Genomic DNA, 19,994 nt, shown 5'->3' with positions numbered 1-19,994 from the left:
TGGGCTTTGTGTGGGCGGGTAAAACCCCGCGAGTGAAGAAAGTGTCGTTGGAGCGCAGTCGGGGGGAGGGTGGGTTGGCACTGCCGGACTTCTGTAACTTGGGTGGCTAATATAGCCATGATCAGGAAGTGGGTAGTGGGGGAGGGGTCGGTGTGGGAGCAAGTGGAGGCGGCATCGTGTAAAAACACAAGTTTGGGGGCACTGATAACGGCACCTCTTCCGCTCTCGCCGGCCCGATACTCCACAAGTCCGGTCGTAGTGGCAGCTCTGAGAAACTGGGGGCAATGGCGGAGATATAAGAGAGTGGAGGGAGCATCGATTTGGACCCCGATCTACAATAACCATCGGTTTGTACTGGGTAGGCTGGATGGTGGCTTCCGGAGGTGGCAGAGGGCAGGAATTAGGAGGATGGGGAATCTATTTATTCCCCAGCTTGAAAGCTTTGGAGGATAAATTTGAATTGCCAGCAGGGAATGGGTTTAGATATCTGCAGGTACGAGATTGTTTGAGAATGCAGGTTCCGACCTTCCCGCTGCTGCCGCCACGGGGGATATAGGACCGAGTAGACTCCAGTACCTGGTTGGGAGAGAGGAAGGTATCAGATATCTACCAAGAACTTATGGAGTCGGAGGAAGCTCCGATAAAGGATCTAAAGGGCAAGTGGGAAGACGAGCTAGGGGGAGAGATAGAGGCGGGTTTGTGGGCGGATGCCTTAAGCAGGGTTAACACATCCTCATCAAGTGCCAGGCTTAGCCTGATACAGTTCAAGGTAGTCCGCCGGGCGCACATGATGGTCGCCCGGGTCAGCAAGTTTTTTTGGGTAGAGGATAGATGTGCGAGGTGCGCGGGATGTCCGACGAATCAAGTCCACATGTTTTGGGCATGCCGAAGCTTAGAGGGTTTTGGCAGGGTTGTGCTAAGGCTATGTCCACAGTACTTAAAACACGGGTGGTGCCGAGTCCAGAGGTGGCGATCTTTGGAGTGTCGGAAGAGCCGGGAGTTCAGGGGACGAAAAAGGCTGACGTCTTGGCCTTTGCCTCCCTGGTTGACCGGAGACGGATCCTACTAATGTGGAGGGACTCTGTAGCCACCTAAATTGGCCAACTCCCGATTTAAAATGGCGAACGGCAAAAGCTGATGGGAAAGTCAGCCAACACAGACAGAAACCAGCAGGTGCAGGTTTGCTGTGTATTTAACTCTGCAAAAGGCCAGACAACATCGATACCAGCGACTATCAGCATAACAATGTAGCAGTCATCTACATACTGATGAGCAATCCCCGGGAACAATAAGTAACATTTGGGACACACAAAGCAAAGCCAGACTCCCCGCCGCCAGCAGGAGCCAACACAAAGGAGGTGAACGAACATCTCGAGACCGCCCATCGATCAGGGAACCGCTCCAGTATTGGAGAAATCGAACCAAGCGATTGGGACAAAGCCCAATCGCTTGGGACCAGGCACAGGGTCCGCCCCGAAAGGCAGGAAGCCCCTGGGAACTATAAGAGTTAAGCCCCAAGTTCAAATCGCTCTCTCTCTTCGTCCTGCCCGGGTCACCCAGCAACACGAACCAACATTGACCGTGACCGGTGCAGTGACCGCCGACAGAAGTAAGTCTCAAGTCAACGCTCGCTACGAGATAGGCGCTCCTAGCTACCAATCTGTACCAACTTCGAATCCCGCAGGCTCAGAACCCGAACGAAAGGCCATTTGTTCCCCTGACCTGGTGGGCCAGTCCGAAGTTCAGTACAGGCCTGTTAGTTGTAGAAGTAGCTTAGACGTAGAATTTGTGCATGAGTAGCGATTACTGTGTATAATAAATGTGCTTTGATTTGAATCTTACTAATCGGTGTATTGAGTTATTGATCATTACTTGGACTTGAAACCTCGTGGCGGTATAAAGATACCTGGCGACTCGAGAGCAAAGGTAATAAAACAGAGCAATTGAACCAACCGGAAAGTTAGCAACAACTCTAAGCCCCCGAGTGTAGAGCCCTGGGTTAGTGACATGGCTGGGTTTCTCAGTCTCGAGAAAATAAAGTTCGCCCTAAGAGGGTCAATGATAGGGTTCATCCGGAGGTGGCAGCCATTCATCAACTTTCTCGGAGATAATTAAAAGGTCAGTAGAAGCAGAAATCCAAGGGCGGGGAGGAGGGGGAGCGCTAGACTATTGTTTTATTGGTGGGGGTGTGAAGAAGGTGATGGGAATGGAAATATTTATTGTACCATGTTTATGTTGCTGTTATTATTATGAAAATTACAAATACCCTAATAAAAATATTTTTTTTAAAAAGAAAGAGTTAATGCGGCTTATGGAACCTATGGGAGCAGTGGACCCTGGGCTGTTTGTGAGGCTGAGGGTGAAGGAGTTTCCGTACTTTTCACATGTACACTTGGATAGATTTCTTTGTACTGGGTAAGCATTATTGGTGGGGGTGGTTGATTCGGAGTATTCGCCGACAGTGGTTTCTGACACGCACCGCACTGGGTGGATCGGTGGGTGATGTAAGGGGAGGCTCAGTGGTCACCTGGTAGGCTGGAGTGGGATTGCTGGTAGACAAGGGGGTCTGTGAGAGGGTAAGGGCGTCCATTCAAAATAATATGGAGCTGAATAGTACAAGGGAGGTCACAGCTTCCATTCTGTGGGAGGCATTGAAGGCGGTAGTAAGGGGGGGATTTATTGTGATTCGGGCACATGGGTGAGAGTGGAACGGGAGGAGGGGCTGACGTTAGTTGAGGACATCCTGAGGGTAGATCGGAGATATTCGATGGCGCCAAAGGAGGCATTGCTAAAGGAGAGACAGAGGCTCCATTTGGAGGTTGGGCTGGTCTCCACAGGAAAGACAGTAGGCAGCAGCGGAGCGTCAGAGAGGCAGTTTATGAGTTTGTGGAAAAAGTGAGCAGGATATATTAGTTGAGGAAGCAGGTGGTGGCGAGAGTGATTGGAAGGGTGAGGGGATGAGAGAGGTATGGTGTGTTGGAGCCAGAGGGGGTGAATGGAGTCTTTGAGCCTTCTATCGAAGGCTGTATGAATCGGAGCCTCCGACCGGGGAGAAGGGTATGAGGCGGTTCTTGGATTAGCTGGCGTTCCCAAGAATGGAGGAGGAGAAAGTACAGGAATTGGGGGCCCATATTGGGCTGAGGGAGATGATGGACTGTATGGGGTTGAGGGAGATGATGGACTGTATGGGGTTGAGGCAGACGGGGAAGGCACCGGCTCCAGATGAGTTTCCAGCTGAGTTTTATAAGAAGTTTGGGTTGGAGCTGGGGCCTCTGTTGTTGTGATGTATAATGAGTCGATGGCAAGGGGGGGCACACCTCCTCCCCACATTGTTGGAGGCGTCTATATCACTGATCCTAAAGAAGGATAAAGACCCGGAGCACTGTGAGTCCGATTTCACTGTTAAATGAGGATGCAAAGTTGTTGGCAAATGTGCTGGCATTGCGGATGGAGGATTGCATGCCGGGGGTGATAGGAGAGTACCAGACGGGATTCATGAAGGGCTGACAGCTTTTGGTGAATGTACGCAGACTGCTCAATGTTATTATGATGCCCTCAGAAGGGCAGGAAGTGGAAGTGATGGTGGCAATGGATACAGAGAAGTTGTTTGACCGGGTTGAATGGGCATATCTGTTGGAGGCCTTGGGATGGTTCGGGGTCGGGCAGGTGTTTGTGGATTGGGTTCAGCTGTTGTATAAGGCGCCGAAGGCTTGTGTCTGGACGAATAGGATTAGTTTGGTGTACTTTGGCCACACGTTGAGGATTTGGAACCAGTATAGGCAACATTTCGATCTGGAAGGCATGCCACTGTGGGCATCGATGTGTGACAACTATAGGTTTGCGCCGACGGGGCTGGAACCTTGCGTATTTTTGTCCAAATAAAAAATGCCTTCAATAAAAATATTTCTTAAACCAATGAGAGAATGCCAAACATCAGGGACATGGTAGAAGAATGTATGAATGGAAGAATTGTATCTCAAAATGGACTCACCATCTATTTCAAATAACCCATACAAAATGAGTAAAGCCTGCAGAAGGGGTTAATGAACCACAACCATTCACAAAGCCCTTGAGGGTAACCAGCAGCCAGCCATCTTGTTTTCTTGTTTAATAGGGTAGAATTTGGAAGAAGAACATGGAAAATTAATAATAAACCCTCATCATAAATTTCACAAAAGATAAACAAAAAGCAACTGGACAACTATAGCTATTTAGACTAAAACCCTTTATTAGGATTTCTTTTGTTGAGTAACATTTTGGACTGCTTTTGGTTGTGACCTTCTGTGCCGGGATAGTTGATCATTTGAATTTGCAAATGCTGATGTTGCTGGAGAGATATTATGATGGTTCATTGGGAGCAGGATAGAGGATGCTTGTTGTTATACCGTCAATTCACTGTGAGACTGTGAGAACGAGTGAATACTACGCTTTATTATCCAGGAACTCGCCTGCCAGTATCTGTTGTACAAATGAGTGCCACCCACAGGTGGCCGATCTACATATCCCTCGGTGAGGGCGGAGCCCACCGGGGTTCCAGTACAGTACCTGGAAGTAGACCGTATTATAATTGCCAGGTCATAGGTCACAGCATTATACAGACAGTTCATACTTAGGTGAATACATTCACCACACTTGTATTAAATTCAAAATCAAATATATCTGCTTAATGGACATGCACTCCTTCCCACCTAATTATCTCTGTACATTCTGTCAGACAATGCTTTTTGCTTGAGTGGAAAAACAGAAAACTGGTCCATGTTATTTTCCTAAAATTACAGTATTCCTCAACTAGCCAAAAACAATAATTACATTTGTCAAGGCCAGTGGCTGATAATATTAACCATATTCCTATTGCCACTGCATCTGGGAATTATGTTTAATTGTTTTTCATTGTCTTTCAGTATATCTTGTCTGTGGACAGAACAAACTTAAACCGAACACTCTTATTTGGTGAGCAAATGCTGGGCTTCTAAACAATCCTTTGTCCCATTTCTTATCTGTTATTGAAGCTTACTTTATCTGTTTGCATTCGCAGCGGCTAGCCGATACCCAAATGTCAAGTTAATCTTTGAAGAAAGGTTGCAACACTACAATGCTGATAACGGAATACTGACATTTATCAGGTAATTGTTCTATGTTTCGCCACCATTTTGTAAAGGTTATAATTGAGTTTCTATTTACTCCACCGTTTGTAGTGAAGACCAGTCTGAAGTTTGTGGTACCGTGGCGAGTTAGCAGTGCTGCAAGTGTTAAAAGGGCACATTATATTGATGTTTTGAGGAATTTCAGCTTTTGAACTTTGGTTTAGCTTAATCTGAGCGGCTGCACTTCGGTCACACAGGAGTTTCAGCAAAGCAAGCTGCTCCTGTGTCTCTTGTTTGTGGGCACGGGGATCCGTGTGTGCATGTATCTTAATATTCGTACAATATCCCCCCAAATCAATACGTGTGTCAGTAAAAGGATCCTGAAATTCCAGGTTTGTTTTCCAGCCGGTCTGCATCATTAAATTGGGATCAGTGTTCGTCTACAGCAAGCAAATTAGGTCTGATTCTGGTTCTACCAGTTTCTCACTAAAATAGCTTTTTACTCCTCCTCCATTCTGTATTTGTCTCTTTCCATGATCAATTTCTACTCAATTACAATAACATAATGATGGCAGCTGGTGCTACTATCATAAACTGCAGTGCACTAGGTAGAAGTTAGGATGATAAATATAAAACACAGCCGTTGTCAGGATTAGGAAGGATGGCAAAGTGAGACTTCTTTGAACCTGAAGACTTTTCAATAAAGAACAACTGCAGTTAGGAATGAGTATTTGGCGAACTTTTTCACGTAACCCCATACAGTAGATCACTGGATGGTATTTGATCTCAAAACCCATTGATGTCAATGTGACTCTGGAGCAGATATGCCATTCCTGTTAATTAAGTAATACTTACTTCCTGATGTGCCCTGACTTTGCCTTCCTTGCTTTAAAGATAAGATGCAATGTTTCAGTGTTCTTAGTTCGATGTTTTCAATGTAATGGGTTGATTTGACCTTTAATTGCCAAGCAATAAAAAGATAGAAAGCGAATCAGCAGTTTGTAGTGAAGAAAAATGTTTTTTATACCTTTTCTGATTTTTCTTCTTTGTTAATGACAATGACTTTCAAAAATTATTTCATGGGATGTGGGTGTCGCTGGCTACGACAGTATTCATTGCCCAATCCTTAATTACAATGAAGATGATGGTGAGCAGCCTGCTTGAACTGCTGGTGTCCTAATGGTGTGGATATAATATACCACAGTACTGATAGCAAGGGAGTTCCAGGATTTTGATCCAGTGACGGGGAACGAACAGTGATAAAAGTCCAACTCATGATGGTGTGTGACTTTGATGAAAACTAGCAGCTGGTGGTATTTCTATGTGTCTGCTGTCCTTGACCTTCTAGGTGGTTGAGGTTATGGGTTTCGAAGCTGCATTGGTTGTTGCTACAGTTCATCTTGTATTTCGTAAAGCCTGCTGCCGCTGCGTTGGTGGTGGAGGGAATGAATGTTGAAGATGCCGGATGGGGAGGCAATCATGCAAGCTGCTTTGTCCTGATGGTGTTGAGCTTCTTGCCTGTTGTTGGAGCTGCACTCATCCAGGCAAGGGGAGAGTATTCCATCACTCTCCTGACTTGTATTTTGAGTACGGGTTGACAGGCTTTGGAGAGTGAGGAGGAACGATACTCACCGCAGAATTCCCAGCCTCCTACCTGCTCTTGTAGCTACAGTGTTTAAATGGCTAGTCCAGCCCAGTTTCTGGTCAATGGTAACCCTTAGGAAGTTGACGGTGAGGGATTCAGCGGATGCCATTGAATGTCAAGGAGAGCTGGTTAGTTTCTCTCTTGGTCAAGATATGAAACATGCTGCTCATTCACCATTCCCCATTTTGCACCTGGTGAGAAAAGTTAAAATGATTGCCATTCAGCTAGTAATTATGCATCAGTAACCCCATTAATGGACCCATTCAGTTTAAGTATTCCAACATCAGAAAAGTATGCTTAACCTGTAATTTTGTTTTGATTGTAATTAGGGGTGTTGTGTTCTGTGTTATGACCATGGTAATGGTGTACATAGAACATCTAATTGTTTAACTAGAAAAATGATTTATTAACAAACACGTGGAAAGATAACTAACGAACAATTATACAGACAATGGCTACGAAATGAATAAAGTGGATTCTCCTGGAGCTCTATGTACAACTATCCTCTTGTACGTCTTACTACCAACTGGCAGGTGTCTTGAGTCACCTGATAGATCTCTATCGCCACCAGCTGGTTGGAGGTTGCATCGCTAACTATATACAGAACTGGGCACAGGCACATCACCACAGGTGGTAGCCTCAATGAATGGCACATCCATATATGTTAGGTGAGGTTTATTCATACTGGCTGCCATTTCTCATCAGGTTTTCCAGATATTATTATGTACTGTTATAATTGAAACTCCCACCCTGGAGGAACTCACAGATACTTCTGAAAGAGAATGAGCCCAGGTACCTGTCGTCGCACAACTTTCTCTGCAAGGAGACAAAAACGTTCTCCCAGAGACCCGGACACACATTTCTGGACACAATGGTAGGGCTGGTCCGGTTAGGGGACAACAAATGTGGCAACATCTACGGATGACTCATGGAAAAGGTCAGGACCCCACTGGACCAGGCCAGACAGAAATGGGAGGAGTAACTGGACATGGAGATAAGGGGAGGACTTTAGATCGAGGCATTGCACAGGATCAACTTCACATCATTCTGCACCGATCGAAGCCTGATGCAGCTCAAGGTGGTGCACAGAGCACACCTCACTGAGACACGCATGAGCGGGTTCTTCCCAGAGGTGGAGGATAAGTGCGGTACAGACTCCGGGAATTCTGGGTAGCCTTTTTCAAGGCTATGACCAGGGTGGTGGAGGTCGCGATGGAGCTGTGCCCATATCTGATGGTCTTCGGGGTGTCTGAGTATCCAGTGCCCTGGACAGGGAAGAGGGCAGATGCCCTGGTCTTCCCCTCACTAATCACCAGGTGAAGACTTCTGCTTGGCTGCAAGTCAGCAGCGCCACTCAGGGTCTCGGAGTGGCTTTCAGACCTGGCTGAGTTCTGGCAACTAGAAAAAATAAAATCCTCGATATGTGGAAGACGTTCACAAATATCTTTATAGACCTGTTTGCAACCAACAATTAACTGGGGGGAGGGGTGGGGGTTGATAGAAAAGAAGGGGGGAAGATTGGATAGGAAGGGGGAGGTCGAAAGGGAGGGGCAGGGAACACCGTCAGGATGAAGGAGAGCCCGCATACTGCAGAGATGAAACGGGAAGGGGGGCCATGTGCAGGAGTTGACATAGATCCCTCGCATTTGGGTCAAACTGGGAGAACGGACCTCTCTAACCACCCTTGAGAACTCGAGAGGGAACAGGATTTCCCTCCCCAGCAAAATCAATGCAATTGTAACTATAAATTATGAACGATGTAAAGAGTCCTGGTAATAGTTGTAAATATATATGTGAAGTTGTGTGTAACTCGTTTAACTAAATGTTAAGAGTCCTGATAAGAACACCTCTGAAAAACTATAAGATACACACTAATGTAAAGAGAGTAGAGAAGAGATTGAACTGGGACCACTGTCACAGACGCAGGGACAGCCATACCTGTGTTGATGTTTGTCACTGTGTTGATTATTCTTTTTGTTTCTGTATTGTTCTGCAAAGTTTAGATATTAAGTGCAAAATGCCAATTAAAATATTTTTTTAAAAATGTAATTGAAACTCCTGTAATTATACACTGTCGTTAACATCTTAGGCATTTGTGGCATGACTGATTCCACTGCAAGAATGCACTTTGTCCCGCTCCTCATACTGTTTACTTTGATTGTAAATACTACTATACTTCATACCTTTCCTCTCTCTCACGGAAGTTATATGTTTCGGTGCACTTTTAAATCTGTTATATATTTGCCTATCTAGTTGAGCAGCATTGTAACAAATGTTTTCTGATTGACCATTCATAGAATCCCTACACTGCAGAAGGAGGCCATGTGGCCTCTGAAAGAGCAATCTATCTAGGCCTACTCCCCCACCCTAACCGCCATATCTTTGGACTGTGGGAGGAAACCTGAGCACCTGGAGGAAACCTACACAGACACAGGGAGAACGTGTAAACTCCACACAGACAGTCACCCAAGGCCAGAATTGAACCCGCTTCCCTGGCGCTGTGAGGCAGCAGTGCTAACCATTGCGCCACCATGCCGCCCCCGTTGTCTTCAATACTTTCGTAGATATGCGGAGCAAAGTTAGATGTTTCAGACTTTTAAAAATAAAATGATAATATTTTAAATTCCTTCAACATACTTACTGTAAACTGGGATTAATCTTAACCACTTAATGAGTATATATTAGATACCTCTTAAATGGTGGCCTTCTCTGCTGTAATCACCATGCGGATTGATCATAGTTTGAAATAATTAACCAATATTGAAGAAGGTTGTAGAACAAACTGGTCGTAGAGCTTCGGGAGGGAAGAAGATCATCAATCACTCCTGTCTGCAGTTTGTTGCTTCCAGCTTCTCAATGTCCTTTAAATTTCCTCAGAAAACATTTTGTAGCTGGTCATGGAGAGAACTTTACTCATTGATTTTGAATGTTTCATTTTGGACTTCCAATATCTGCAAAGCTTATCATATGCTATAGAGTAAAATATTTGGCTTTGTATTCATACCAGGCCTGATGGCTCGACCTATGAGGTTTCACAGGACCTTGTTGTCGGATGCGATGGAGCTTTTTCAACTACAAGGAAACAGTTCATGCGACAAACCAGGTTTGATTACAGCCAGGTCTACATCCCCCATGGATATATGGAGCTTACAATACCTCCTAAAAATGGTGATGTAAGGATTGGTGCAGATACAAATACTTTTTAAAAAGTTTCTTCCTAGTTGCCTTTCATGTTAACCGTTGTACACAGAAATAAACATCAGACTGTTTTCTTCCAGTTTGCAATGGAGCCTAATCTTCTTCACATATGGCCTAGAAATGCCTTCATGATGACTGGTTTGCCGAACTTGGTAAGGATTAACTACCTAATCAAACTCAATGTCTGAGCAATTCATTTCTTTATACGTTTTTAAAAATTGCATCTCGGCTTTTGGAGAATTTCGAGACACGTGGGGGTCTGATCTTTGGGACACTAAAATTCTGCTGGTTTCCTTACAGTCTGCCACTGTTACTTGAGAGGTGACTGGCAGGGCATCACAATAAACAGCCCAAAGAGGCATTTATGTTGATTCTCTTTGGACCCAGAGAAGGTGAGCTCCCATGTTGTGGGCCATTTTCAACTTGCACTCAATAGAACAAACCTAAGAATCTCAAACAATCACAATTTATTCCGCAGGAGAAAAGGGTGCTGATTGGCCAGCAAATCAAATTCTGATTGGCCAAGGCATTGCCATAGAGAAAGCAACAGGGAATGGTTAGCTTGCCAAGCTCCTGGGCATTTCAGAAAAGGTGCCAGATGAGAACCTATTCCTCATGTTTGCTGAGACCGGATCCCTGCATATGAATTTATGGTGCTTCCAGCAAGAGTAAATATGCCACTGTAATGAAAGCAACGGATTATCTTAATTGGTTGGTCTACCGCATGCCTACCTTAACCCGTCAATATACACTCTGGGATTTGTACAGATCCGTACATTATCGACAATCTTGTAAATAGGGCCCAGGTACTTTACTCAACTTGTAAGCTTGGTGAAGAAATAGAGTGCACCAAAGCTACCCTGCAGGACAGTGGCTAGCCTGATCAGATCATTGCATCAGAAAAAACCCACAAATGGGCCAAAGACAGTCAGCTGTGGACCTGAAAAATATCCAGTCTACCTGAAATTACCAGGAAAGGCAAAGGGTGGGATCGGCAAACGGAGGATGCTGGAAGATCCCTTTTCCGGGATCAACCCGGCTCGCCATGCCTTGTGAGGTCAGTATTTGGCAAATTAGCATATTTCTAGTCTCTAATATGCCCTCGCATGATCTACCGAGGCCGTGGGATCTAACCCCTTTGTCTCGGAGACCTTTGGCGAGTGCCGTTCAGTACGAATAGCACTTGAGGGTGGGGGTCTCCCGGGGGATCTAAGGCCCCCAGGTGGTTGCCCTCTGGGAAGGGTGGCACCCTGGCATGGCTGATGCCACCTGGGCACATTGGCATTGCCGGCCTGTCAACCTGGCAGTGCCATCTCGGTGCCAGCCTGGCACTGCCAAGGTGACCAGATGACACTGCCAGCTGACAGGGGAACTGTCAGGATGGCCAGGTTGGCAGTGCTAAGATGCCAGGTTGGCATATTTGCCGTGCAGGGATCGGGGTGCCCTGCCTGTGGAGTGTGTGTGTGTGTGGGGGGGGGGGGGGGGGGGGGGGGGGGAGTCCGAAGACCCGCCCCCCATATAGGTGAGTTTGGGCTTTGAAGGGTCCGGAGATCCATTTAAAAATGACTTCCCGATCTCCTCCAGCACGAAGGAGTTCTCGAAGGCGCAGCTCCTCAGTGCAGGAAATGGGACTATGTACGGCCTTGGCAGGGTGTTCCCTGCTGAGGCCCCTGATTGCTACAAAGCCCCATTAGATAACGGCTGTGAACTCTGGGAAACAGGGGACTCTGTTGCAATTTGGTTAGATCGCTCCCAAAGTATCAAAAAGTTTGAACAACAATTCAGAAAAGATTCATAACACTGGCTCCAAGGTTGAAGAACTTCACTTAGGTGGATACATTGGAGAGGTTTGGACTGTTTTTTTTGTAGAAGAGAAGTTTGGGGGGAGATTTGATAGAAATATTCAAAATCCTGAGGGTTCTAGACAGGGTAGTTCGGGTATTTTCCACTAGAAAGATGCTGCCATCAGTCCAAAAAGATGTCCTGCCTACCACATAACTGAACAATGCTGTGTATAAATTTCAGTGCCAGTGTGATGCCAGATATGTGGGCCATACATCCCAGTGATTGGCTGATTGAATAAAACAGCATGTTCCTTTGATCATTCCAAATTGTGGGACACTGGCAACCACTGGGGAAAATGGGGGTTGTGCCATTGGGGCAGTCTACACCTTCACCATGATGGGACTAGTGTTTTTGTGAACCACATAACTAGGGAAGTAGAGACGATTTAAAACTAAATAGTGGGGGCATGGGATCAAGTTGGGCAGATGTGTTAAATCAAGGAGCAGAGACAAGGGAAGAGAGAAAGGTATTAATATGGCAAGTGATAAACAGACCGTGAGAGGAAGGGGCAGGGAGTACAAATCTAAGAGCAAATCAACAGATAAGGCTAAAGGTTACAAAACTAATAATAGGACAAAACTTAAGGCTCTGTATCTGAATCCACGCTACATTTGGAACAAAACATATGAACTGATTGCGACATGGCTGCATGGTGGCATGGATTAGGAACTGAATTGGGAACTGAATATTGAAGGGTATGTTACTGTTAGGCAGTATGGGGAGTTAGGAAAAGGCGCGGGGGTGGTTCTGTTAATTAGAGAGATGACCCAAGTTCAGGAAACCCAAGATTCAGAAGTGGTTTCAGTCGAGATGAAGAATGATATAGCCACTTGTGGAAGTGGTGTACAGTCCCCCTAACAGTAATCACACGGTAGGACGGGGTATCAAAGAAGAAATAGTGTGAACTTGTCAGAAAGGTACATTGATTATCATGGAGGAATTTTCATCTACAAATAGACTGGAATAATCAGATGGGTAAAGGTAGCATAGATGACAAATTCATGATATGATTTGGGAATAATTTCTTTGATCAGCACGTTCCAAACAGGCTATACTCGATGGAGAATTGTGCAATGAGATAGGATTAATTAATGACTTCATAGTGAAGACATCCTTAGATAGCTGTATGTGTTTGAGTTTTACATTCAGTTCAAAGGAGAGAAGAGTGGGGCTAAGACTAGTATCTAAAACTTAAATAACTGCAATTATGAGGGCACAAACTCAGGTCAGAAAAAATGAATTTAGGTTGAAGGATAGGTCACTAGATATGAAGCGGCAGATGTTTAAGGGGGTATTTCAGAATCCAACAAGAAAGAAAAATTCCAAGGGGAGGACCCACCATCCGTGGCTAACTAAAAAAGTTAAATATAGTATCAATTTTTAAAATATTCTGTCCAATCTTCTCACCTATTACCCATCTTGGTGCAATTATATACTTTTTGTTTAAGTTTAGAACATAGAACATAGAACGATACAGCGCATTACAGGCCCTTCGGCCCATGATGTTGCACCGAAACAAAAGCCATCTAACCTACACTATAGAACATAGAACGATACAGCGCAGTACCGGCCCTTCGGCCCACGATGTTGCACCGAAACAAAAGCCATCTAACCTACACTATAGAACATAGAACGATACAGCGCAGTAATAGTGTACAAAAAGTATATAATTGCACCAAGATGGGTAATAGGTCAGAAGATTGGACAGAATATTTTAAAAAGCAAAGAATGACTAAAAGATTAATAAAGAGGGGTAAATTTCAGTATGCGAGAAAGCTAGCTACAAATATGAAGACAGATAATAGGAATTTCTATAGATATTTAAAAAATAAAAAAGTTAACAATTCGTCCTATAGGAAGTGAATCTGGGGAATTAATAACGCAAAATAAGGAGATTGCCGATGAATTGAACATATATTTTGCATTGTTCTTCAAATAACGTACCAGAAATTGCTGTAAATCAGGCATTGGAAGAGAGTGAGGAAATTAAGAAAATTGATGCTGAAATAAGATAATGTCCAAAATTAGATGTGATCCCGCAATTGGACACTATTTGGTAAATAATCCTCGGTGTGCGAAAAATCATACTGACAACCAATTTAAGATTGTCAGTTGGGCTCGCAGTGTGGCACATTTGCGTGTAGCTGAAAATACATATATTAGTACATGGGGCCCTGTTCTTACAGACAGAAAGAAAATGTACACCTACTGTGCCTCTTTCAGCTAAAGAAAATAAGTGATAGTCATTCACTGACTCATTCTTCAGGATAATGCTGTGACCAATCAAGGCTATACTGCCTGGTTTAAATTTCAAACAATGCTTGTCAGTTAACTGTCAGTCACCTGGTGTATTCTCCATGGCAGTGCCTCTACAAATAAAAGTCTTATCTGCCAACCAAAAAGCACTTTCGTCTCATACAGTATAAATTGTTGTTTTCCCCCTATACTGGTATTCTTGTGAAATGTCCTGGTGAATGCAAGATGAAAAGCTTCAACATATCTTTTTCAGCAATACTCAACTTCTCTGCTCCCAAACGGCTATAAGTGATAATTTCATAATGTATAATCATAATAAGATTATGAACCAGCAAACTCATTTGTTTATAAGCATTAGAAGCAGTGGCTGCATACAACTCATGTTACACAATTCTGACAATTGATTATATATTTTTAAAAATATTTTTTATTCTCATTTTTCACATTTTCTCCCAAATTTACACCCAACAATAAACAGTAATCAGTAACGAATGTAATGTCAATCCCCATATCAATAACAACAATCCCATCCTCCTGTTATGGGCGAGGCGTTTTCAGAACCCCAAAATGTATCATGGAGTTCAACCAATCTCTCCCTTTAATGGATTTGTTGCTTTTCCGAGCACGCGGCTTTTTCCCTCGGTGTGGGATTACAATTATAGACACGTGGGTTTTTAAACACAAAACACTGTTTATTCCATGAACTCAACTTAACATCTTAAATAAACATTGGATCTCTTAACACCCCTTACTTCAAAGATAACTCAGAAAATATTGCAACAGTAAATAATTCCTTAAAATGTTCCTTTAAACTTCCAAGAGACTTAACACCTTTAAACAGTAGCACATCAGGTTAAAGGATATATATATATTTTCTGTAGAATGGCAGAGATATATTAGCTTGGTTGCCTTCAGCTCCAGCAAAACAGACAGGCACTTTTAAACTGCTCTCAGCAAAACCACCCAGGCACTTTTTAGCTGCTCACAGCAAAACTAGCCAGGCACTTTTCAAACTGAAAAACCAAACTGCAAAATTTGCAGCTCTCTGGAAACACACAGACACACACACACACTGCTTTTAAACTGAAACTAAAAACCTGCAAAATGCCTGACCTGAGCTCAGACTCACCCACTCTCTGACATCACTGCTTTCTTAAAGGTACATTGCTTAAACATCCATGTCTTAAAGGTACCCTCACATGACACCTCCCCCCAAGAAAAAAAACAAAAAACCCCATCAACTTCGAGATGGTTTCATTTTTCACTTTTGCACCATCCACTAAGAAATGTACACAGTATATATACATTTATGTTTTTAAAAAAAACAACACATGCAAACAGGGATAATAATATAGTCCATTTTTCTTTGTTCTTCTTCCTCCAACCAAAATCCTTCTCGATTGACAGTCTCTTTGAACAAAGTCTCTGCACGATCCATCCATTCCTCTACTCCTCGGCATTTCTCTTCAGAATCAGATAATTTAGTTCAATCTGACCACAGAGTCCCTTACAATTCTCCAATACAGGAACATTGGTGATCACAGCTTTCAGGCAGTCAAATGCCTGTTGAAAGTCTGCTGTCCATTGAAAATTTTGACGTTTCATTAGCAAGACCATCAGTGGAGTAATCACGCCACAAAGCTTTTGCCCAAATGTTCGATCAAATCCACTCATGCTAAGAAATTGCATTATTTCCCTTCGTCTTGAGGGTATCGGAAACTCCACAAGGAAAGTGATTTGGGCTTCCCCAAATTCACTTTCGGCTAGGTTAATCACCAAACCCGCCACCTGAGGTTGATCGAAGAACTCCATACGATGCTTTAAATGTTCTTTCCACATCTGGAAGTTGTAAATCAAAGCAGATTGTCCCACTTACCCCATGCAATCCTTCAATGGTGGGACAGGATAAGAGTCCATTCTTGTAACTGCATTCAGCTTTCTATAGTCCACACACAACCGTTGCGTACCGTTTGGTTTAGGCACCATCACTATGGGTGAGATCCATTGGCTGCAACCCACTTCAATTATGCCATTTTTAAGCATACTCTCAATCTCTTTGTTAACCTGTGCCAATTTTAAAGGATTAAGTCTATATGGATGTTGTTTGATAGGAACAGCATTTCCCACATCTACATCATGTATAGCCATTTTAGTACTTCCCAATTTATCTCTACAAATTTGCCCATGTGATATCAATAACTGTTTCAGGTCAGTTTGTTTTTCCTCTGGAAGGTAACATAACAATTCATCCCAATTTTTAAGAACATCCTCATTTTCCAATTTAATTTGAGGTATGTCAAATTCACAGTCATCTGGATTTGGTTTGTCACTTTGAAGTAGAATCATTAAAACCTCCTTTTTCTCCCCTTCCCTTTCAAAGTACCTTTTAAGCATATTCGCATGACACACTCGGTGAGTCTTCCTTCTATCTGGTGTTTTTACCACATAATTCACCTCACTTAATTTCCTTTCAATCTGATACAGTCCACAAAACCTAGCTTTTAAAGGCTCCCCTACCACTGGTAACAACACTAAAACTTTATCCTCACTGGCAAAACTACAAACTTTGGATTTCTTGTCCACTACCCGTTTCATCACATTTTGTGCAACTTTCAAATGTTGTCTAGCCAATTCTCCTGCTCTATTTAATCGTTCCCTAAAATTTGACACGTAATCCAATAGTGTAATTTCCGATTTCTCACCCACCAATTTTTCCTTAATCAATTTAAGTGGTCCTCTTACCTCATGACCAAAAATTAGTTCAATAGGACTAAATTTGGTAGACTCATTAGGTGCATCCCTAATTGCAAACCATATGAATGGGATTCCTTTATCCCAATCCTCTGGATAATCTTGACAGTACGCCCTCAACATTGTCTTTTATGTCTGATGCCACCTTTCTAACGCTCCCTGCGATTCTGGATGGTACGCAGTTGATTTAAATTGTTTTATTCCTAAGCTATCCATAACTTCTTTGAATAACTTTGAAGTAAAATTTGTTCCTTGATCCGATTGAATTTCTGTGTGTAGTCCATATCTAGTAAAGAATTTAAGTAACTCCTCCACAATCCTTTTAACTGTAATATTACATACTGGAATGGCCTCTGGAAACCTAGTAGACACATCCATTATAGTCAAAAGATATTGATTCCCAATTTTTGTTTTAGGAAGCAGTCCTACACAATTGATTAGGACTCTTGTAAAAGGTTCCTCAAATGCTGGAATGGGTATTAAGGGTGCTGGTTTTATCACTGCTTGAGGTTTCCCTATCACTTGACATGTGTGACATGATTGACAAAATTTAACTACATCTTTATGTAGTCCAGGCCAATAAAAATGTTTCTGGATTTTAGCTTGAGTTTTCCTTATTCCCAAATGACCTCCCACTGGTACCTCATGTGCAATTCGCAACACCTCCTTTCTATACCCTACCAGCAATACTGCTTGATGAACTTCTGCCCACTTTTCATCCACCTGCATGTGTACAGGTCTCCATTTTCTCATCAAGACATAATTTTTACGGTAATAACACTCTGGTATACTCTCAGATTCCTCTTCCGTATATGCTTTCTGATATATCCATTTTATTTCTACATCTTTCTGTTGTAACTCCGCCAATTTTCCTGAACTAAAAATATCCGCCTTATCCTCCACCTGTTCTTGTTCTTTTTTAGCCATCTGCTCAAAAATCGTTTCTGATAATTGCACTTCAACTTCATCTTCACGCTTTGATTTCTCCTCTTGTCTTAACCTGTGACTTTGCGACCTTGTTACTACACAATCCGGAAAAATCCCAGGATATTCGTCCTTCAACACTTCAGTTGTCTGATTTTCCACTGGCTTATCAACCACATAGGCATCACTCCCACCTGCGATCCAGCTATATCATGACCCAAGATAAACTGTATTCCTGGACAAGATAGTTTCTCTATTACTCCTACTACCACTTCACCACTCTTCACTGGACTTTCCAACCTTACCTTATATAATGGAACGCTGCTCCTCTCACCCTGAATTCCACATATCACCACCTTTTCTGGCAACATTCTTCCCAAACTACATAATTCCTCATCTCTTACCATTAAAGATTGACTAGCCCCTGTATCTCTTAAAATTGTGACTTCTTTATCTGCTCCTCCTGTTACACATGAGTAAACTTTACCCACACATGTAAATTCTTTAAATACATCTGGCACCTTCTTAACAATTACTTCTTGAAAAGGCTGTACAATCGTTTGCACCTCCTTCGCTTCCCTTGACATCTCTAACAAACCCCACTGTCTTATCCTGTTTTACCACATCAGACTTCCCAATGCTTTTCTTCAACCACCAATACGGTGACTTTACATGGCCTAGTTTATTACAGTGAAAACATTTGAAACTTTTCATTTCTTTTCCACCCTCCTGGATTTCTTTTTTAATCTGAGGTACACTCTCTTTATTGTCTCCCATCAGATCACCTTTACCTTTACCACTTGAGTATTTCTTATGTCCCCAGTTTCTATCCCTCACCGGCTAAAACTGATGTCAGAAACCAATCTTTGATTTATGAACTAATTCATAATCATCTGCCATTTCCGCTGCTAATCTCGCAGTTTTAACCCTCTGTTCTTCCACATGAGTTCTCACTACATCAGGAATTGAATTTTTAAACTCCTCTAAAAGTATAATTTCCCTGAGAGCTTCATACGTTTGGTCTATTTTCAAAGCCCTTATCCACCTATCAAAGTTACTCTGAGCCTTTCAAACTCCATGTATATTTGACCAAATTCTTTCCTGAAATGTCTAAACCTTTGTCTGTAAGCTTCAGGCACTAGCTCATATGCACTTAAGATGGATTTCTTCACCTCCTCATACGTTCCAGATACCTCCTCCGGTAGTGATGCAAACACTTCACTAGCTCTACCTACCAGCTTTGTTTGAATCAGTAACAGCCACATGTCCTGTGGCCATTTCATTTGTTTAGCTACCTTCTCAAATGAAATGAAAAAGGCTTCCACTTCCTTCTCGTCAAACCTTGACAATGCTTGGACATATTTAAATAGATTCCCACCAAGCCTTCGACTATGATGGTCTTTCTCACTATCCTCATCACTATCATCCAACTGTACGTTTCCCTTTACGTCTGCCAATTTTAACTGATTGTCATGTTTCATGGCCATTTCCTGAAGTTCAAACTCCCTCTCTTTATCTTTTTCCCTGATCTGTATCTCCCTTTCTTTTTCTTTTTGTTCTGCTAGGGCTATTCTTTCTTTTCTCCTTTCTTCTCTCTCCTTTTCTTTTTCCTCTCTCTCTCTTTCTCTTTTTCCTCTCTCTCACTCTCGTATTCCAGCTGCTTTAATTCTTTCTCATGTTCCATTTGTTTAATTTGCAACTGAATTTTTGCCGTTTCCAATGAGTCTCAGACAACTTTAAATGCTTAACCACCGCCATAATTACCTCATCTTTTCGCATTTTGTCAGGTAATGTTAACTGCAATGCTTTTGCCAAATCTAACAGTCTGCGTTTCGTTTCTGTCTGTAAAGTACTACGTGTGACATTCACCACCCCCAAAAACTTCTGAGCCTCTGAAAGAGCCATTGTTCACAACACTCTCCCCACTTAAAACTAAAATACCACACCGGAAAAGCAACAATCCTTCACTGTCATTAAGTTCACAAAAGCCAATCCAATAGATATACTTTTATCCCCCTCGAGCCCCCAAATGTTATGGGCGAGGCATTTTCAGAACCCTAAAATGTATCATGGAATTCAACCAACCTCCCCCTCTAATGGATTTGTTGCTTTTCCAAGCACGCGGCTTTTTCCCTTGGTGTGGAATTACAATTATGGACACGTGGGTTTTTAAACACAAAACGCTGTTTATTCCATGAACTCAACTCAACATCTTAAATAAACATTGGATCTCTTAACAACCCTTACTTCAAAGATAACTCAGAAAATATTGCAACAGTAAATAATTCCTT

General features: G+C 42.9%; 1 protein-coding gene across 2 annotated transcripts in view; it reads left to right on the top strand.

Moving 5' to 3' along the window:
* The window catches only part of kmo (kynurenine 3-monooxygenase), a 135,873-nt gene that overhangs the window by 53,687 nt on the left and 62,192 nt on the right, over window positions 1–19,994 (top strand). For both annotated transcript variants that reach the window (XM_072511510.1, XM_072511500.1), the window contains exons 5-8: window positions 4,902–4,950; window positions 5,036–5,123; window positions 9,737–9,902; window positions 10,008–10,079. In XM_072511510.1, the coding sequence (XP_072367611.1) occupies window positions 4,902–4,950; window positions 5,036–5,123; window positions 9,737–9,902; window positions 10,008–10,079 (375 nt within the window). The remainder of the gene's footprint in view (window positions 1–4,901; window positions 4,951–5,035; window positions 5,124–9,736; window positions 9,903–10,007; window positions 10,080–19,994) is intronic.

This window comes from Scyliorhinus torazame, chromosome 1 (genome assembly GCF_047496885.1).
Source record: "Scyliorhinus torazame isolate Kashiwa2021f chromosome 1, sScyTor2.1, whole genome shotgun sequence".
Taxonomy (NCBI): Eukaryota; Metazoa; Chordata; class Chondrichthyes; order Carcharhiniformes; family Scyliorhinidae; genus Scyliorhinus; species Scyliorhinus torazame.
The sequence above is the reverse complement of the archived record's forward strand: the minus strand, read 5'-3'. Positions and strand labels throughout refer to the sequence as shown.